At 32.0% G+C, this 23,404-nt stretch overlaps 1 protein-coding gene across 1 annotated transcript; it reads right to left on the bottom strand.

Annotated features, from left to right (window-relative positions):
* Nucleotides 1–20,470: 20,470 nt before the first annotated feature.
* LOC125834815 (uncharacterized) lies at nt 20,471–22,111 on the bottom strand. The gene has a single exon (XM_049513969.1). It carries the CDS (start codon nt 22,109–22,111, stop codon nt 20,471–20,473), a length of 1,641 nt encoding a protein of 546 aa, XP_049369926.1.
* Nucleotides 22,112–23,404: the final 1,293 nt, after the last annotated feature.

A 23,404-nucleotide genomic window follows, 5' to 3' on the forward strand; every position in this document is an offset into this window, starting at 1 on the left:
TGTCAATTGAAAGAAATATCATTTTACTCCCCTCATATATGCTTTAATTCATTTTTCAGACTAATTTTTAAATCAATTACTTAAAATTTATGATTACAAAACGTTTTTTTAAATTTATACGGATTTAGGGAAGGGGGGCGGGGGAGGTAGGGAAGGTTACTGATAAAATCTACAAATTGAAATTTAATGAGCATAATTTTCTTTTAAAGAAAGACGAGTATCAAAATATATGAGGAGATTGACATTGCATACTATAATTAAAGAGTGTTTTCAAATTTAATATTTTAATCATAGTTAAGATATTTATTAAATTAATATAATTTTTACCTTTAAAAGTTATATTAGACAAGTGACATTCATCTAAATGTGTACTTGAGGAAATTGAGAGAAAGTGTAAAAGAAATAGCCAGATCCATGATATGTTGACTAATTAAAAATTGACATGTGACAATATAGTGTAAAATAATAAATTTATTAGCACACAAAAGTTGAGAAAATGCCACAAATTGTTCCTGAACTATTAGAGTAGGTCTAAAATAGTCCATTAACTATACACTTACTGGATTTAGCTCTTTAACTATCTCAAATCTTATTAGGTTTGGTCCATTAACTACACACTTATCGATTTTAGTCCTTTAAGGATTAAAAAACTCATTAGGTTTGATCTTTGTCTATTTTTAATACAAATAACTCATGTGTATATTAACGAAATTCATGCATCCATGGAATTAAATTACTACCCATTTTTTCCGTTGTTTCTCTCTCTGCTACTTTTTTTCTCAAATTACTCTTATGAAATAAAGGCTTCACATCAACAATTCAAAATAAAATTTACGAGAAAATCAAGACTTATATCTTCTTTCCTCGTTAATTTTATTTTGAATAGTTGAGGTTACAGTTCTTTTGCACAAGAGTAATTTGAAGAAAAAATAGTGAAGAGAGAGAAAAAAAAGTGAAAATAGGTTAAAGATTTAGTTTCACGGAGGCATGAGTTCCATTAATATAACTAGGGTGGTATTACCCCCTCGAACTCTTTTTTCGTATTTTTGTGCACCTTTTGTGTCGACGTGACACCTTCAACCACCTAAGTTGACTGTGTTTGTACACACGCGTCTACCACATGTGTAAATTATTTTTGAAAAATTCTTATTTTCTTTGTCTTATATTTAAATTAAGTTAGTACACATATTTTTTTTGCCTTGTATCTAATTTTTTTTACCTTCATTCATTGTTTTTTCTATTTTACTTTTCTATTGATTTTATTTACTCATTATATTTTATTTGTCTTTTCTTTTGATTTGATTTCAAATGTCTTGTATTAAAATAAGTTAATTTCGAACGGATATAAAAAAAAGTGAAGAAAATCAAATATAACATAAAAAAATAAAAACGTTAAAATTAAAGGACACTTTTAATTTATTTTTTTGAAAAATACCATAATTTTTTTTAAAAATAATTAAAAGTGAAAAGATAAAAAATTCATGAAAGAAAAAAACTAAAAAGTTTAAAGTGAGAAAGAAATTAAACTAAATATTTTACAAAGAAATAAATGAAAATAATTAAATATATATAAGTTTTAATATCAATAACTATGTGTACTAACTAATTATAAAGTTACCAATTAAAAAATAACATGTATCCAATTTGTTCACTCACCACTTGCCTTCAAGAGAGTGTGCACTCTCTCTGTCACGTCAACATTTATGCTGTATTTATTTCATTGTAAATTAGTTTAAAGGGGGGGAGGGGGTAATAACACCCTAGTTAAGTTGAGGCGTGTCTCTGGAATTTCAGCATAGTTTAGGGGGTAGTTGTGCCTTATCCTAAAAAAATAGATATAGATCAAATCTGATATGTTTTTGAATATTTAAATGACTAAAATTGATAAGTGTATGTATAGTTGAGGGACTAAAATCAACAATTGTATAGTTAAGGGACTAAGATTTTGAATAGTTAAGGGACTAAAAAAAGTTGAAGAAAAATTTAAAAGTAGGGTATGGTTAAGACCTATTTCTAATAGTTCAAGACCATTTATGACATTTTCTCCACAAAAGTTGGAATACATTTATTTTTGGGAAAAATGACAAATATACACCCGAACTATTGTAAATAGTATGCAGATACCCTCCGTCATACTTTTGGGACATTGGTGCCCCTGCCGTCTAAAAACTAGAGCATATATGCCCTTCACTTTAACGGAAGACTAAATAGGGACACGTAGCACAATCTTATCCGTCGATAAATGTCGGATTGGTGAATAAGATTATGACACGTGTATGTCTGTTAGTATAAAGGGTATATATGCTCTAGTTTTTGGATGGCAGGGGCACTAGTGTCCCAAAAGTATGATGAAGGGTATTTGCATACCATTTATGATAGTTCGGAAATATATTTGTCCTTTTTCCCTTTTTTATTTTTAAAAAAAGTGTATAATCGAAAAGAGAGATGCTAAACTGCAAGAAAATTTTGGCACAAATTGACCAGAAGCATGTAAAAGGCTATAATGATCTTTTCTTTAAAAAAAAGAAAAAGAAGTTGAAGTCTTTCCAAAACAAAATTATTGAATTTTAGGATTTATTATTTTAACCACATGTACTCTTTGGGTCCCTCCTAATAAAGGATTTGATGGTTTCATTTCTATTTTAATTCTTTATTCTTCTTTTTTTTTTTCGTTGCAAGTTTACTTCTTCTTATAATAAAATTTTCTTTCGTTGTCTCTTTAAAAAAATGGTGAAAAAATAAATGACTTTATTTTTACCACTCAAATTGGTTAAACTTATCTTATAAAATGACAAAAATAAAATGAAATTATTAAAAAAATAGTTTATGGTTCTATGAAGCTTCACTAATATAAAACATTTTTTTAAATCACAAAAAAATTGATTTATGAGATATAATTTCATATTCTTTGTATATAAATAATTAATACATTAAACACTTTTATAATACACCTCAATTTTAAATATACTCTATATATTAAAATCAAACTATCGCATGAACTAATAAACGTTTACAGTTAGACATCTTATGAAATTTATCTATAATTAAATATAGTCAAATATAATTACTAAACGACAAATTAAAATCATAAATAGAATTTTTTTTGAAGTTATTCTTACGAAATTATAAACAAAAATAATAAAACGTTAATGCATTTGAGTAAAAGAAGAATTAATATTTTCTGAAAATATTAAATGAATATAAATTATTTAATAAGATATACCAACTATTAATAAAGACTTTCTTTTACTTTTATTACATATGATATTTGTAATTGTCACTCTCCAAACTCAAGGGGTGCAACTGGCTTCTAATGCCAGAACTCAGGTCCGAGTTGACCTTGCTGAACCATTTACTACTAGTGCATGACAGCCACACGCAATCAAAAAAACAAACAAGTATATCTCGGCTTAAAATTAAGCCCTCGGCCGGCAAGGCCCCTATCAACAGATCTATAAAAGAAACAGCTACTCCCAAGAGTTCATATAAAGAAATAGCCAACTAGCACAAAGTCCTGATTGGGCCGTCGAGGCCACCATGATCTCTATACCGAAACTGAAAGCAGGTATATATCAAGACAATACATCAAAAAGCTAACAAGCTACGACAAACCAACAAACTAGGCCAACATGGCCATAACGTAGCTATACACCCCACACACTAGTCTACAAGCCTCTAAGAGTAGTAAATATTGGCGGGACAGGGCCCCAGCCTACCCATAAAAAAATATACAACAAAAGCTAACAAACATCCCTACTCTGGCAGCTCCGGAGGAAAGGGGCTAGCCAACCGGATAGAAGTCAATCCTACTGCTGAGGAAGTCTACTGGGTCGTCTGTCGGGACCTGCATGCATGAATGCAGCGCCCCTAGGCAATGGGGAGTCAGTACAAAATAATGTACAGAGTATGGAAGGCAATAGACTATGAGCAGGTATCCTAATATACTAAATTAATCCGATAAATAAATCAAGGATAAGATAAGTGTACTGACCTGCTTCTAAATCATAACTTATCAAAAATAATAAAACAACAACCTAACCAAGCCCTCATAAGCTCGACAGGTACAAACAGCAAACAAGACCACCTACCTAGGCCCCCATAAGTCCAGAAGGTGCCAATCAGTCTATATACCACTATCAGTAGTCCCCTAACCCTGTAGGCAGTCACATAGCCCTCTTAGGCATCAAGATAGCTTATAGACAACTCATGGCCCTCTTAGGCAACAACATGGCTCTGTAGGAAGCACATAGCCTTCTTAGGCGTCAATATAGCCCTGTAGACAACTCATAGCCCTTCTAGGCATCAATATAGCCCGTAGGCAATTCATAGCCCTTCTAGGCATCCATATAGCCCCATAGGCAGAACATATCCCTTCTAGGCATATATCACATTCCCGCAGCTAACCATAATAGCCCAAATGGCAACAATAACAATTCAATAGGTAAAAAGCGAGCAATCTAGCTATAAGCAACCTATAAGAATAGCCTCTATGTCGTGTCCAACATAGGGACACCACTAACTGAATAAGAATCCTGACAAGGGAGGATTATATCCACTCGAGCAGCCAACAATCAACAATAATGGCTACAAGTATAACAAGGATAACAACCCAATTACATTGCTCCTAAGCTTTAAGGAAACATGTTGTAAGAAGAGAATAGCCTTAACATACCTTTCCAATGAACGCTCAAAAGACCGTAGTTCCTTCACGAAAGTTGTTCCTTATGTCCTAAGCTTCACAAACACTATATATACACAGCTGGTACGCACCTATAAACAGTTCATAATTAATCTTAAATCGGCAGATTTGCCATATTGCTCCAACTTGTCAAAACGTTCATAGAAATTCATGAAAACAATCATAAAAGAGTCCCGAGATGATTACCTTAGTTAACCAAGTGTAAAACTTGAAGAAACACCAAATAACTACAAATTTATATCTTCAAAAATAGCTCCAAACGCAGCTAAAAGAAGGGAAAAATGATTGCCACGGTAGAGATCACGTTTCTAGGAACGGGGGCAACCTTTAATGGTAGAAATCGTCAAAACAAACCTTCAACAAGCAAGAACTCCATAGGAACTCTCTCTTAAGCTTACTTCAGGTTTGGAAGTGAAAAGAAATGTTTTCATGGCTTAAAACATTGAATAAGCCGACATACCACATTTTTTATCCGACCCGAATTCTGCCGCGACAGTCTGTAGTAAAACCCTCATAAGTTTTTACTCCGATGTCGGTTGGATACGGGGTTTTGTGTGTTGCAAACTAGACTCGTAGGCCTTTGATTTTATGGGTGATAGGCCTTCTAACTCTTTATATATTGGGATAAAACATCCAAGACATTTGACCCAAATTTCAGAGAAATCTTTAAAAAGGTGCTTACGATAACTTTCGCCAACTTTTATTTTGCCACTTACCTAACTTCAAAACTTGACATACAACCCTTGAACACTTAAAATATGACATACCACATCATTCTTAATTTATCACCCACCCTCCTTGTCTTTTCAAGAAGATACGAGTTAATTTAGATGTTTTGAAAAGTCGGGGTGTTACATTTTTATTTAATAATAATATTTTATTATAGATTTTCTCTTTTTATTTTTTATTTTTATTATTCTTTCACTTTAAAATTATTTTATATATAATTATTTAAGAAGAATTTCGTTTATGTAGGATTTCAATTCTATACAAGGTTTGAATGTTTTTAGAAAAAAATATGAATATCTGTATAGGAGAATGACGAATGTAACTGTGAGATGTTTATATTATAAAAAAGTGTTAAAGTGTTTTTATCAAATATAAGGGTCTATCTTTAATTGAGTCATAGTGTAGAAATATTTAGTGTAGTTAATTAGGGTCAACAATTTAAAGTATTTTGAGTTTGGATTGTTTTTATTAAAATATCTTCAAATTTTATTTCAAAAAATATTTAAATACGTAGTTTAAATTTATTTAGTCATACTAAATATTATAAAACTACTCAATTAGAGATATGATAATATTAATAACAAATATAAATTTATTCGCAATTTATCAATCTCCATAACACATAGAAGAACAAGACTACAACATTGACCAGTGAGTACTCTCTTAGGTTATTGTTAATTAGAGTCTTCACTTAATTATTTAAATATTTAATTTAATCTTTCTAAAATATAATAATTAATAAATATGCAAGACTTCAACATTAATGTGTAACTCGCTTGGGTTGATGTTAAATGAGGTCGATACCCGATAGTATCATGAACTATATGATACTTATGATTTCTATAATGTGTCGATATCTACCATATTTAAAGTATTTTGAGTAATGACTATCGTTATTAAAATATTTTCAAATTTCATTATAAAAAAATAGTTAAACATGTAAAAATTTAAAATTTAAAACTCTTATATATTATAAATTCTTTCCTTTGTTCATTTTTCTTATCATTTATATGCAGTTTAAGTGCAAAATGTATATAAGATGAGATTTTAATGATATTAAATTTTAAATGTCATTACTTTTTATATTGTTCTACTAATAAAATGACAAAATTTTTAAATAACATATCGACTTTCTCTTGTCCTACTTCTAGAGATGAATAGCTAGAAAAGGTTTGAAATGAAAAAAACATTTGAATTATCATCAGAAAAATTATATAATAAATAAAATTGCTAACTGAAATCATAGCAAAAAATGATTAAACTTTTATGTTGGCAATTTCAATAATTGCTTATTACATGTAATACTTAAGTAAGAATGATATTTCAGATTTCTTTTCCTATAATATGTTGATATCTACCATATTTAAGGTGTTTTAAATCTTGACTGTCATTATTGAAATATTTTTTAATTACATTTAAAATTATTTAAATATGTATTTTCTTTTAAAATATAGTAATTAATAAAATTACTTAATTAGAGGTTATATTAATAATAAATATGAGTAATGATACACAACTTATCAAATAGATATAACAAAAAGATGCGAAACTACAACATTAATACATGATTCTTTTGGGTTGATATTGACCAAGGTCATTACATATGAACTAGATGGTTCTTATAATTTTTATTGTCGTTGTTATTGAGTGGATAGTATATATCACATTTTAAATTTATTAAATTTTAAACTTGATTTTCTAATTTTAATTCAAATTTTGTATTCTTTATAGATTCTTTTATTTAAAAGGGAAGAAAGAAGAATAAGAAATTATAAACATGTTGACATTTGATCATTTTGAGCAATTCTAAAAGAAATTGAATAACATGGCTTTATAAAATTTATAGAGATATGAGAATTAGTCCATTCCCTATGTATTGAGAAACTTTTTCATTATAGGAAAATAACTAATAAATAAATTTGATAAAGAAGGGTGAAAATATCATAAAGAAAACCAGTTTATAATGTGAATATACATTTGAGCCATTATGGACTTTGTCCAAAAGGATTTTTCAATAGAAAAATCTTAGTTTGTTAAAGAAGGATAAGCAAGTTGCTAATTTATAAATCTGTATGACGGCTAAATAAATTTTGAAAAGCACCGACCCAATGCCACCGTACTTTGAAATATTGTTTGTCCAAATACATCCACGCAACGTTGTTATCGTAAAAAAGGCCTAATCTCAATGATTTAGAATAAAATTTATGAGAAAATCAGGACTTCTATCTTCTTTCATTATTACTTTTATTTTGAGTCGTTGAGATTATATATCTTTTCACAAGAGTAATTTGAAGAAAATGTCACGATCCGAGCCTACACCCTAGACGTGGCCGGCACTCGAGAACCATTGATGGTCCCTAAGTGAACCCTCATCCTGGTTGGCTACAAGCAAAAGACTAACTCAAGCATACATAAGCTTAAAACTGAATTAAATTCATTGAACTCCAATAGTGAACTTTAAGAAAGTCTGAACAATACTCAAAAGAAAGTAAATACAGAAAACTCTTCAACTCTGTCTATCTACGAAGCCTCTACTATTACAGAAAGATATCGGGACAAGGCCCACTACATCTCAAAATTACTAACTGTAAGGTAAAAGTAAAGTCCTCCGGAATATAAGAAGACTCACCAAAGATGACTGGAATATCACATGACCTCAACGAAACGCCTGTTGATGATTATACATGTATCTGCATCATGAAACGATGCAGGCCAAATGGCTCAGTACATGAAATGTATGAGCATGTAAGAGGAATTTTAAAGCATCAACATAAACTTGAACTTGATAAAAAGGAAACATACTTAGCTCTTCTCAACTCACTCAACTAAACTCAACTCAAGAATAAGATACTCAACTCAAAGATTAGATACTCAATTCAAAGATATGAAACTCAACTCAAAGGTACTCAACTCAAGATAATCAACTCAAGATACTCAACTCAAGATACTTAAGGATAAATCAACAATAAAAGATGCAATATATGGAAAACTTTTAAAATAGTAGATAATAACTCAATTGTATTGAAGAATACAATATAACTCAATTTGTATATAAAAATGCAATATGACTTTATGGGAGATTCTCTAACTGACAACCATCACTATGAGCTATGTGATGATACATCGTCTAGCCCACACTGCCAGAACTGTCTTATACCTTGACGGAGTATAGAACCTACTACTAAGTGGATCCACTAGTCTATGCTAAAAAACATTAAGGAATCATCTAAAAAGTATGACACTTCCTACCCACGTTGGCTACATGGTTTATGGGGGCTGTGAGTTGTCTAAACTCTTCCACATATCAGTGCTCAATACTACTCCCAAAATATAACCAACTCATATGTTTAAAAACATAACTCTTTCTGTGGTTTGAGATAATTTCTCAAACTACCCTCTTAAAAGAGGTAACTGCTCTTAAAATATCTTTTGAACTCATAACTCATTTAGAAATCTCAGTTTCTCTTTTATCAATGTAAAAATCGATACATCTGGGAATACATAGTCCCCTGAAACTCTTACTCAATTCATACTTAAAAACACTTTCTCAAAAATATATCAAAATCATATTGTGATATGATCATTGATGACTCGAGAAGTCATACTGCATAAACATTGATGGTATATTCAAATACTATACTGCTTAAACATTGATGACATACTAGATACCATACTGCTTAAACATTGATGACATAACTAGATACCATACTGCTTAAACATTGATGGCATACTCGATTGTCATACTAATCATGTGGTAGAAACTCTTTTCTCAAAATTCACCTTTACTTTCTCAAAACTCAGTTTAAGAACTCAAGTGTTGGCTTTAAAAAACTTTTCAAAATTTATAACTCAAAATAGGGTTCATGTTGAATTATAGACATAAACAAATCAACTCAAAGATCTCAATAACAATATAGAAACTCAACTATTAGGAATATAATTTTTAAAAGAACCATGAACTCAATAGCTCAAATCAACTTATCTCAAGAATACTCAAATCTAGGGGTAGAATCCTAGATTTCTCTTTTATTGATTTGAAAGAAGATGTAGGGCGTGAGGACGAACTAGTCCAACACTATGATAGCCTTACATATCGGGAAGAACAAGGTTCTTGAAGAAGAACTTCATTAGATGCCTTGAAACCCTAGTTTGAAGGCAAACGATCAAGAAAACCTTTCTTGAGATTCTTGAATTAGTTTCTTGAACTCTCTATGGCCAAGAATTATGATTTTCAATAGTGATTCATAATTGTATGGAGGAATTTGAGTTGAAAAGAATATAATTCTTGGAGAAAGACTTACCTTGAAAAAAAATCTTGAAAAAGATTGAAAGAATCTTGAATGGAGTCTTCTACTTTGATTTTTCCTTAGGGTTTTGCCCTAGGGTTTGAGAGAGAAGAGAATGATGGATTAAAAGATGAAAATCTGATTGTTTTTACCTTTTATTAGTCAAAAAATTCGTTTAGGGTTTTCTTGGAGGTAAAAAGTCAAAAACGACCCTTTTTAATGTTTTTCCGTCGGCTAATTCGTAACAACACTGTATCAGGTTACTAAAATGGTCATAACTTTTTACTCAGAAATAGGATTGATGCGAAATTTGTGGCGTTGGAAAGTAGATTCAAATACCTTTAATTTGATAGGTTATGGGCCACGTAACTCTTTATAAATGCTCAATATTTATGGATAGGTTGACGTGTGGGTGAACAAACCCAACACTATGGAAGATTACATACCTCAAAGAACTAGGTTCTTGGTGAAATCTTGAATTTCTTGAACGAACACTTGAAACTTTGAACTTTTTCTCCCCTTGACTGTTCTCTCTAAAATCCTAAAAGCTTTAGGGGATGAGTGAAACTGATTCTAATCAGTTTAGACCCTTAATTGGGTGTAATTTGCGTTTAAAATAAGTGGGGGTAAGGAAAAGACTAAAATACCCCTCCTATTTTTGGGTAACTTTCCTTAAATGGACAACCTGACTTCTAAAGGGCATATCTCCCTTATACACGCTAAAAAATTAGCAAACTCGACGTTGGAAAGAGGACTCAGAGATCTTTCATTTGATATCTTGTGGGTCTCTTAACTTATCCTGTACTGAAAGTTATTGTCGTTTGAAGTTGACCCAAAACTTAAAAGAACTAAAAAATGACTTGTATCAATTTTCTTTAATTCTTTTTGGAACTGAAGGTGCTATATCTAGTGACCTGGCCTTAATGCTTAAGAAATTTTAAATTCCTTGGTAAAATCCTACGCACAACGAAGAAGGGTTCGAGTCTTCATTCAAAAAATTTCTGGAGTGTTACAGAAAAATAGTGAGGAAAGAGAAAAAAAAATGATTAAGGATTTAATTTTACAAAAGCATGAGTTCCACTAATTAAACCTAAACTATTTATAATAAATAGATATAGAACAAACATGATATATATGTTTGAATAAGACCTATTCGAATAGTTCTCCACAAAACTTGGAGTACATTGTTTGAATCTATATAGCTATATAAAGGAGAAACATAGGGGAGGTGATGTGGCACCTCTCTATGGCCTCTATTCCTATTTATTTATTTTCTCCTTCTTTTGATTCTTTTTCTTCATTTTCTTAATAAATATTTTGTATATTAATCTTAAAATTCAATCATATTTACTATTCTGATCATGTCTAATAAGTTACAATAAACCTCCATCTATTTATCTTCTCTACTTAAATAACATGCCTAATCTATAAATAACAATCATCTTTAGAGATGTTCAATGTTCATTTCCATTTTTTCATTCTTTTTTTTCCATCTATTTCATCTTTCATGTACTTAATAATGTCATGATGTGATCTTCACTTTGATAAAGATCATAGACATATTCTTCAAAAATTAATCATGTTCACATTAGTTTGGTACAAGTTCATCAAAATGAAGAAAAAACTTAATTATCTTGGAAGATTCATCAAAAGAGATGGTCATATTAGTATAAAAGTTTGAATGGTTTCCAAATATTTTGAAAAATTGTTAATGCATTGTTTTGATTTCAATGAATATTAGTCTATTCTTTTTTATTTTATTTTGATATATCTACTAACATTTTTATTAAGTATCACATTTTTGTTTGTGTTTTTGTGTGTATCTGTTTGTCAATTTCTAATTAATATTCTAATTTATTTTGTCATTGTTGAAACGTATAATATTAGCTATGGTACATTACTCATAGCTATTAGATATTATTGCCCCTAAAAATATATTATATGGTCTATCATATTAGACATAAATCACAAAATAAATAAGTAAATCATCTTTTTAGTACTTTTAATTAATAAATAAATTATTTAATGAAAAGAATGAAAAAAAATTTCATTTATCTATACATATATAATAAAAAGTTATTTTATAGTTATGCTATAATAAATGTGCATTTGTGATTAATATACATTTAACTTATAATTATTTAAAGCAAAAAATATCTATCTTATTTTTCACATTAAAGAAGGAGCTGTCTTTTGAATAGTTAACATCTGTTAATTTTTTTTAGTGATGACTACAATGATAATTAGATTAATGTTATAAAACTTTGTCACTCCTTTACATGTGTGTATCTGTTTGTCAATTTCTAATTAATATTCTAAATTTTTGTCATTGTTGAAAGGTATAATATAACCTATGGTACATTTCTCATGACTATTAGATATTATTGCCCCTAAAAATATATGATGTGGTCTATCCTACTAGAAATCAATCACAAAATAAATAAATAAATTATCTTTTTAGTATTTTTAAGACGTTTAATTAATAAATAAATTATTTAACGAAAAGAATGAAGAACGAATTCTCATTTATGTGTACATATATAATGAAAAATTATTTTATAGTTAAGCTATAATAAATGTGCATTTGTGATTAATATGTATTTAACTTGTAATTATTTAAAGGAAAAATTATCTATCTTAATTTTTCACATTAAAAAAGGAGTTATTTTTTGAATAGTTATTATCATATATTAAATTTTTTAGTGATGACTATAATAATAATTAGATTAATGTTATAAAACTCTTCCACTCCTCTACATATGTTAGGGACAAACATTGATCCAACTCTTGGTATACCTTTCATAGTTTGTCATTCTATGATAACTTTTATATAATCGAGTACATAAGTACTTACACATCAAATTACTAACGACATCATGACTTCTTATAATTCACATTTTATTATATACTATGTGTTTCAATTCTTTTATTTTCTATTGCAAAGTATAATCTCCGATGTAATGTTATATAATCAACTTATTTTTTTTTTCTTAAGATACTTTTTATGTTTTTCTTTTATCGGCAATATTAAGAGGAAATTAAAGTTTGAAAATATCTTTCTAGCAAGTTTCTGAATAGACAACATCACGACCGTGACTTGATTTGTATTTTTTAATACACTTTTTATTGAAAAATAGTCAATTAACGATATTAATTATTTAAAAAATATATTCAATTTCGCGCAAAGCACAGATAAGTACACTAGTAAGAATATAATTGAAAAATTTTAGTTGCTAATTTATAAATGGCTATAACGGCTAAATTAATTTTGAAAAGCACCTACCCAATGCCACCGCCCTTTGAAATACACTCGCCATAAATAGACTTGCTGGTAGGAAGCAAATTTTTCAGTTCCGATTTGTTTGGGCTTAGTTCTCTTAGTTCTACTATTATTGAGGATATAAACAGTGTTTGATTGTTGCTATGGATAGTTATTGTTGATCAAGATATGGGTAACTAATGGTATGATCAAGATGATGGGTAATTATTATTGTTTAATCAAGATATGGGTAGTTATTCATCCCTGTTCGTTTTGACTTTAGTTCTTTTATTTTATTTTATGATTTTGTTGGTATCTTAGGATATAGGGAGTGTTTGATTGTTGATTATTGTTTATAAAGATACTGGGTAATTATGGTTGATCATAATACTGGGTATTTATTGTTCGATCAAGATACTGGGTAATTATTATTGATGATAATACTGGGTAACTATTGTTTGATCAATATATGGGTAATTATTGTTGATCAACACATGGGTAATTATTGTATGGTCAAGATACGGGTAATTATCGTCAATCAAGATATGGGTATTCTTGTATGATCAAGATATGGGTAATTATTGTCGATCAAGATACTGGTAATTATTGTGATCAAGATATGGGTTATTGTAAATGATGCCTTCCTTTGGGGAGCTATCGGTTTGGTTTTTGATTTCTTGGCCATCTCAGAATTATATATATCTCACATTATCTAATTTCGAATCTTTTAATTTGGGGTGTAGGTTTCTGATTTTCGAATCTTTAATCATCTCTATAGACAAGAATGGTTAGGGTTCTTGGGAGTTGTCGACCTTTTAGTGTGATTCAGTTTGCAATTAATTCTATTTTTTTGCTAATTTATTGATTAATTATTGTTGTTACCTTGGTTTCAATGTTAATTATGAGGTTTTTGTTGTTAGAATTCATGTGTTGGTGTCACCCTATTTACTACTCTGAAACCTAGCAGTTTCCTTTTGTTTAATGAGTACACGAGTATAATTGGACATTTGGCTCTAGGATTGTATAGATGTGCATCTAGGTGCAAGTGGTTCTACAGGAACAAGTGTCTTGCTTCGGTGTTTGTGGTCAGGAAAGATCCAGCAGTTCCCAGTTCTGCGACTAAAGGTATTTGATTTTTAAGTATCTCAAAGCTTTGTTCAAAACTGGTACGTTATGTAAATTCTCAAAACAACTATGATAATTCTTTTCACAAGTGTGTATAGTATGTTCTGCTGCCAGTTAGTTTTAATTGTTAATTCAAATGCTTAGGCTCTTTGATGATTCTGGTGTCTTTTGTGGTGTTATGGACACCGGATGATAGTGCTGTAAAGTGCTCCTCTGCTACTTATCTTCTCACCGTTTTCCCTTGGTTATCACGGTAGATTGAGTTTTGTTTATTGATGAATGAATGTGTAGACCACATGGTGACAGTAATAGAGGATTAGTTTGGAAACTTCTAAGGCTTGACAGTAATAGAGGATTACTTATCTTTTTATGCTTGCAGTTGGGTTTTACCGAGCAGTGAATTATTCTTTTTATGGAAGAGGCTTTGTTTGGCCATTTGTGTTGAGGTTTAATGAGACTGAGATACACAATACACATTTCAGTTTTTTTCCCAATCAAAGTGGTCCCTCCTCTCTGTAAAAAATTGCTGCTGTATTGAACTTGCCAGCTAAAATAGTCTCTCTTGCACTCACTTGTGTTGTATTCTGCTGCCATTTCTCATTTTTAGTCTAGATGTGTATGTTCTTCGATGATCCAGTTGATGATATTCCTGGTGGTTGATGGTTATATGGTCTTATCGACACCTGATAAATACTCGAAACTCAATCCTGGATCTTTTGACAATCCCAGTCAAGTGGGTCCCTGTTAGACCTCCTTCTCTTTTGGTGTTCTCTTCTGCCTTAACTTCTCTGCTTCGTTTTTCTTGCATAACCCAATCTTGATTTTGTTTGTTGGATGGATGACAGTTGAAAGTTGATGCCCAGTGTCCATTCCTGTGCACACTGTTTCCTTGCTTTTTTTGTGCTTGGATTGCAATCTGAATATCATCAAGCTTCAATAGACAGGTTTTCCAATCTTGTTTCTTTGCCATTTTTGTACTTGCATTGCAATCTGAATATTGTCTGGCTTAGAGAGAGGTTTTTTTCAATCTTCCCTTCATTCTTTTGCTTGTAGCCATTGGGTCTTACAAAGCAGTGAATTCTTCTTTTCATGGAGGTACCTTATTTGCCCATATTTATTGAGGTCTTGTTAGTTAGTCTTTTATGAGTATAGATAGTTTTCAATTTTTCTTCCTTATTGACTCCTTTGTCTTTGTCATAACTTCTGTTGTATGGTAATTTCTCAATTATGATATTATTTTCACCAATGTGTGCTGTATTCTTGCTGCCATGAAGTTCTTAGTTCAGATGCTTATGTTCTTATGGTGATCCATTTTTTATTTCTTGGCTATCTCAGAATTATATAAATCTCATGTTATCTACTTTTGAATCTTGGTTTTTGAATCTTTTAATATGGGGTGTAGGTTTCTGATTTTCGAATCTTTGATTATCTCTGTAGACAAGTTAAGGTCGGAGGAGGAATGTTAGGGGTTTTGGGAGTTGTTGACTCTTTCTTTTGGCCAATTTATTGATTCGTTATTGTTGTTATTTTGATCAGGTATGGGTAATGATTATAGGGGAAGAGTACCTTCCAGTATATTTCATGATTCTCCTTCTACGCTTGCTGTTACCTTCTGTCAGTAACCTAATATTCATATCCTTGCTTCCCTTCATGTGTAGTTTATTAATTTATTTGTTCCCATTTTCTAGTGTATAATAGTGGGAGTTTATAATTGCAATCCTTTTGATTGATTCAGGATACGTGTACACAACAGATTCTTGAGCAAGAGTGTATCTAACGAACAACTACAATAATTTTTTCTGGGGAACCTTCATATGAGTCTATTCTTCCTTTTAATCTACTATATAAAGGTTTTGAATTGGCCCTCAATATTAAAGATAATTACATTCTTGAAAGGATTAAGGGTTCTACCTTCGTGAATTTTGCTTGTTAGGACTGGAAATTTAGCTCTCCAGGCATGCCTACTTGGATCTTCTATTGTGGACTTATGTGTCACAACCATACAATTGACCTATCAGTTTGGATTTGATATCTTGACTTCCATCTTGAATGCTAATTTTGATGCTAATCATGTGTCTCTTCATATCAACTGCTTTTACCTCCTTAGTTGGTTTGGTCATATCACTAAATGTCATTCTTAGCTGTCAAGAATACATGGATGGGGCATCTAGGTGCAAGTGGTTCTACAGGAATAAGTGTCTCGCTTCTGTGTTTGTGGTCGGGAAAGATGCAGCAGTTCCCAGACCTTTCACTATAGGTCTTGGATTTTTCAGTCTCTCAAACCTTTGTTAAAACTGATACGGTATGGAAGTTCTCAACTAGGATAATTCTTTTCACAAGTATGTATAGTGTGTTCTGCTCTGCCAGATGATCATGTTTTTTGATGATCCTGATGTCTATATGGTGTTATGGGCACCAGATAAAGTCAAAAGTCAATTCGGGATCTTTGATAGTGCTTCTCTACTTTTTGTGTCCTAGCAACTTATCTGCAGTTTTACCTTGGTTATCATACCAGCTTGGTTTTGTATTGGTGAATGAATATGTAGACCACATGGTGATATTAATAGTGGATTAGTTTAGTTCAGAGGCTTGTATCCGGTATGCATTCTTGTACAACTTGTTGTTTTGGTCTCTTTGGGGATTGGACTCCAATATATTGTGTATTATAGTGGTAGTTTATGATGGCAATCCTTTTGATTGATTTCCAATGTTATTAGAAATTGGAAGCTGGTGAGGTCCACTATAGATGCAATTTCATGTTTGCTTCCAGGTTTTGGGAAATTGTGAGGTCTTTGTTGTGACAATTCATGTGTTGGTGAACATTGTTCTATCACCCTATTTACTACTATGAAACACAACAATTTTCTTTTGTTGTATCAGAATACTTGAAATTTGGCTCCCTAGGCATGCCTACTTGGATCTTCTATTCTAGACCTATGTGTCACAACCATACAGTGGAGCTATCAGTTTGGATTTGATATCTTGACTTCCATCTTTAATGCTAATGCTAATCATGTCTTCTTTGCGTCAACTTCTTTTACCTTCTTATTTGCTTTGGTCATCAGTGGATGTCATTCTTAGCTGTCAAGAATACATGGATGTGCATCTAGGTGTAAGTGGTTCTACATGAATAAGTGTCGTGCCTCAGTGTTTGTGGTTGGGGAAGATGCATCAGTTCACGGGTCGTTTACTATAGGTATTGGATTTTTAGTCTTTCAATGCTTTGTCAAAATTGGTACGATATGAAAGTTCTCAACTATGATAATTCTTTACACAAGTGTGTTCTGCTGCCAGTTTTAGTTCTTAGTTCAAATGCTCGTGTTCTTTGATGATCCTGATGTCTTTTATGGTGTTATGGGCATTGGATAGAGTCAAAAGTCAATTATGGATCTTTGATAGTGCTGTAAAGCGCTCCTTTGCTTTTTGTCTTCTAGCTACTTATCTTCTTTGTCGTTTTCCCTTGGTTATCATGCCAACTTTATTTTTTTTATTGGTGAATAAATGTATAAACCACATGGTGATAGTTATAGAGGATTAGTTTTGGAAACTTCAATGGCTTGTATCCGTTATGCATTCCTGTGCACCTTGTTTCTTGGTCTTTTTTGTGATGGATATCGTTAGGCTTCGACCAAAGTAATGGTTTTCAATCTTGTCTCTTGCATTTGTAGTGAAGATGTATGTTTAGTCTTCCACTCAGTAGTTAGCCAAGCCAAGGATTCACTTGGGACCATAAATGGTTTTCGAGTGCCGGCCACTTCCGGGGTGTAGGCTTCGGGGCGTGACAAACTTTATATTAGAGCCCGAGTTCAAGTGTCCTAGTGTGTCTATGAAGTTGTGTCTAGTAGAGTCTTGCTTATGGGTATGTTGTGTACCACATTTATAATCAGCAGGCTACATTCCATGTACTGACGTCATTTGGAGCTGCATCATTTTATGATGCAGTTTCAAGTAGTCATGACAACAGACATTCAGTAAGATATTTTTTCCACCAGCAGTTGGTGAGACTTGGCTTCTGGTGGGCTCTAATTTAGTTAGTTCAGTTAATTTGTTTATTTAGTCAATTTTAGTGGAATAGCCATGTAGCATGGGTCTTGTCCCGACACCTATCTTCCGTTAGTAGAGGCTCCATAAATAGACAAAGTTAATGCATCAGTTCAGTCTTTAGTATTCCGAAGTTTTAAACATCATTATTATTATTGTTATTGTTATTATGCAGATTTATTTCAGACTTTTGCATGGGATATCTTTAAGTGATTTTAAATGTTCATTTTATAAGGCTTCCACATGAATGTTTAGTCTTTCACTCAGTAGTTAGCCAGTCCAAGGGTTCGCTTGGGACCAACAGTGGGTTTCCGAGTGCCGGCTACGTCCAGGTGTAAGCGTATGGACACTTGATAAGTACTCAGCCAATTCAAGATCTTCTGATAGTGTCATAAACTACCTTTTTACTTTTATTCTTCTAGCTACTTACTTATCTTCTTTGCTTCCTTATATTTTTCATTATCACACTAGTTATTTTGTTATTCTATAGATGTGTAGACCATGTGGTGACACTGTTATGGCTTTGACAAAATAGGGTTTCAGTCTGGTCTATGGCATCTCTAGTGATTACTTAAGTGGTTTGGGGTTCTTTAGATTTACATTTAACTATTCCCTTCTTTGTGTTCTTGCTGCCATTGGTTACAGGGCCTTCAGATTTACATTTAACTATTCCCTTCTTTGTGTTCTTGCAGCCATTGGTTACAGGGCATTGAATTATTATTTTCATGGAGCGGCCGTGTTTGTTTGTTTGAATTGAGGTTTCTTTAGTTGTCGTTTATGAGTATCGTAGATTTTCTATTCAGTTTTCTTCCCTTATGGCTCCCTTTTCTATATCAAAACTATTATTCTATGGTAGTTTCTCGACTAAGATAATATTTTTCACCAGTGTGTTGTGTTTTGCTGCCGTGAGGTTTTTAATCCAGACACTATGTTCTTCAATGATTCAATTGATGAGGTCTCCTACGGCTATGGCCAACTCTGGATCTTTTCTTTTAACAGCGTCATAAAATGCTCCTCTACTTCTAGGCTTCTAGCTATATATGTTCTTTGCTGCCATCTTCTTTTGGTTACAACTACTTGCTCCTTTTTGTTCGGATGCATGTGTAGATTATATGCTGACAGTAATAGAGGTTAACATTTGGAGATTTCAAAGGTTGATATCCAATATGGTATCTCTATACCCTCTTGGTCTTTTTGGTTCTTGCACTGCAATCTGGATATATTGGTCAGGGCTTCGACCAAAACCGGGTTTTAGTTCTTGTCTGTATGGCATCTCTAGTGATGTCTTAGATGGTATGGGTTTCGTCAACTTTGGACTTGATTTGTACCTTTTTTTTTTGTGCCTGCAGCCATTGGGTTTTACAGTGCAATTAATTGTTCTTTTCATGGAGTGGTTATCTTTGTCCATTTATGTCGAGGTTTTCTTGGTTCAGGCTTTTATGAGCTCTGACATTTTCAACTAAAATAGCTTTTTATTTTCGGTAGTGTGTGTTGTATTCTACTGCCGTTTTAGTCCAGATGCTTATTTTCTTCAATGATCCAATTGATGAGATTCCTGATGGTTGATGTTATGGTCTCATTGACACCTGACAAATACTCAATTTTGGATCTTTTGAGAACCTCGTATCTCTTTTTGTGTTCTCGCTGCTCATCTTCTCTGCTTCATTTTTCTTGTATTACGCTAGCCTGATTTTGTTTGTTGGATGCATGTATGGTGACAGTTGAGAGGAATAGGACTTGAAAGATTTTGAAGGTTTGGTGTATAGTGCGCATTCCTTTGCACCTGTTTCTTGGCCATGTTGGTGCTTGCACTACAATCTGGAGATTATCAGGTTTCGAATGAAGATGGTACCTGGTTCGCCAACTTTGCACTTACTATTCCATTCTTTCTGTGCTTGCAACTGTTGGGTCTTACAAAGCCATAGATTCTTCTTCATGGAGCGGCATGGTCTGTCAATTTCGTGTTGAGTTTTTTTTGTTGATGCTTCTAATGATTATTGAGATCTTCAATTTAGTTTTGTTCCCTAAACAAAATGGTTCCCTTCTCTCTTGTCAACAGTGCCTCACAGTGGCGGAGCCAAGATTTTCGCCAAGGGTGTTCATATTTTAGGACAAGTAAAAAAAATAAACCTTGCTAGTCAGATTATAAAGATTGGCTTAAAAATAGTCATACCTCAATATCAAATTAACCAACTATCCAAAATGAAAATTCTTAAAACAGAAACTTACAAAATATCAATGAATAAACTAAGGAAGATGAAGTAGGACATATATATTGACGAATAGTTTCATATACACCAAAATATGTAAATTGTAAAGTGGTAACTACAATTACACTCGACGACACTTCATCTCTTGAAATGTTTTCATAATACACTCATTAGAAACATCTTTAAATACTTTTTTCTCTACATAAGGCACTATGCAACCATATAAGAATTCATCTTCCATTCGATTTCGCAAGTCATTCTTGATAATCTTCATTGCCAAAAAAGCTCTTTCAACTATAGCAGTGGCAACAGGTAGAAGCAAAGCAAACTTCACTAAAAGAAATACGAGAGAATAGGTTAAATGCTTCTTTGTCTCAACCAACTTTCTTGAAAGTTCTCCAAGTCCACCCAAATTGGAGAACCTTTCATCAATATCACGAACATCAATAATGTAATTAACAAGTTGATTCTCAAGAGCTCTCATGTTGGACCCATCAAAATCATCAGGATATAATTCAGCCATTCTCATTATCTTCTTTATGTCAAAACTAGAAAATGAATCAATTGGATTCAAGCAAGATACTCCATTAAGCAAATCACTTGTCACCTCATTGAAACGATCATTAAGTTTTTGTAGTTGCCAATCAATGATTTTATAAAACACATCCACATGATAATGATGCAAAGTAGTACAAATAACTACTTTACGTCGTGATCTCCCAGAATTAGCATATGGATCATCAAAATTGGGTAATGAAATGCCATGCTTGATACAAAATGCTTCTACCTTTTCTTTAAGTGAATCCCATCCAATATTTTTTTTAAAGAGAGGATCCCATTCATTATCTCTTAAAGCTTGCAACCTTCTCTTTGCTACCTTTACAAGAATCATGGCATTTGCAATGTCTTGCTCCTTTTTCTGTAATGAAACATTAAGATCATTTGTGATTCCTAAAACATCTGTCATCAAATGCAACAAGAAAATAGTCTCAAACGTTTGACAACTTCTGAGAAATCCCGATGCGCTTGCTCTTTCTTCCAAAGTACTTGCATTTTCAACAAGAGTATCAAGTACATCAACAATAGAGTCAAAGCTACTAATAAATTTTCCAAATGACTTGTAGTGAGATCCCCAACGAGTATCACCGGCTTTAACAAGACCAAGTTCTTGATTCAACCCTCTACCCGTTTCTAGTTCACCCATATCCAATGCCATTTGGAGATGCTTTTTTTGAGATTCTCGAAAATTATCCACACGTTTAAAAGAAGCTCCCAACACATTCAAAATATTTGAAATTAATAATACAAGTTCACCTACTTGAACACACTTTTTAGAAACCGCAACAAAAGTCAATTGAAGTTGATGAGCAAAACAATGAACAGAATGAGCCGATCTACTTTCTTGTCTAATCAACGTTTTAAGACCACCTAGCTCACCTTGCATATTACTTGCTCCATCGTAACATTGCCCACGTACATTAGATAAAGTCAAAGAATGGTGAGCAAGTACATCTATGATTACTTTCTTTAGAGATAAAGCACTAGTATCTTTAATGTGAACAAGTCCAATAAATGCCTCCATCATAAACCTCATTTTGTCAACATATCTTAGACAAATAGCCATTTGCTCTTTTCGTGACACATCTCTAGATTCATCAACCAATACAACAAAGTAGTCACTATTTATATCCTCTATTATTGCCTTAACTGTTTCAATCTTACACGTAGTCACAATATCTTTTTCGATGTCATGAGAAGTCATTTTATTATTTTTTGGAGCTTTTTGTAACACAAAAGGTTTAATTGCATCACATCTAGCAACTAACCAAGAAAGAACTTCAAGAAAATTACCCTTGTTCAATGACGATTCACTCTCGTCATGACCACGAAATGCAAAACCTTGATCCAAGAGAAGTCTTACCACATCGATTGAAGTGTTTAACCGAATCGATATTCATGCTTACTTTTATCATCCAACTTGTAAAATGCGGCTTGAATGGATTGTTGTTCTCGCATGAGATCTTCACACTTTCTTTTGGATTGATTATGAACGCTATTCGGTAGACCAATATGTGTAGCAAAGCTATCTTTTCTATGCCAATTTGTAAATCCCTTAGTCGAAATTACATTACCACCACCTTGATTAATGTTTTCTCCTTGAAACAAATAACAAGGTAAACAATAAGCAGCATTCGCACTAATACTGTATTCCAACCAATCACGATATTCATCAAACCACGTATAAAAAAAACGACGTGGTGTTCCAAAAAAATTAGTTTGAGTAAACTGATGATTTTGAGGTTGACAAGGACCTTTAATGATATATGCCCTCCTTATCTCATCACGAAGGTTCGGATGATAATTCAAAATTAGAGTTCTTTCAGCCGGATCAGCCTTTAAATCGTTTACATCAAATTCTTGTCTTTGGGAAGAGTGAGATGATATTTCTATTTGGTTGACATTTTCATCTCGGCGTAGTTAATTTTGATTTTGAGGCGCCAAACTTGTTTTGGGTACTCTAAAAAAATATTTCTCCAAACTCATTGAACACCAAACTGAAATAGTAGTCAAGTTCAAGTATACCAAATTAAACTTATTAAAAATCATCCACAATACACCAAATAGTTGATCGATACTCAAATAAATAAAGTAGCTTTTAACATAAAAATTAAGATATTCAAGTCTTTTCAACACATGATTAGAAAAAACTAAACTAAAGGAAAAAAAGAATTAAGAAATACCTTTTCACACTTCAATGGCGGTTGAGGAAGAAATATACAATGATTAAAGCTTCCAATTTCTCAAAACTTGCAAATATGTATGAAAGTTGAGAAGAGAGAAGGTAAAGAGTAAAGTTGTAAAGGGTTTTTGGGAGAAGAAGAAGTCAAAAAACTAAAAGGAAAAGACAACTATGAATCTATTTTTTTTTAAAATTAAGAAAAGTAAAAAATAGACCTTTTATTTCCTTTTGTTTTTCTTAACTTAAAAAAGGTAACTTTTGTACTTTTTCTTAAGAGAAAAACGGAACAAATATTAAATAAATGAAATGTTCAAG

Source organism: Solanum verrucosum, unplaced genomic scaffold (assembly GCF_900185275.1).
Source record: "Solanum verrucosum unplaced genomic scaffold, falcon-dt-bn FXZP01000172.1, whole genome shotgun sequence".
NCBI classification, from domain to species: domain Eukaryota; kingdom Viridiplantae; phylum Streptophyta; class Magnoliopsida; order Solanales; family Solanaceae; genus Solanum; species Solanum verrucosum.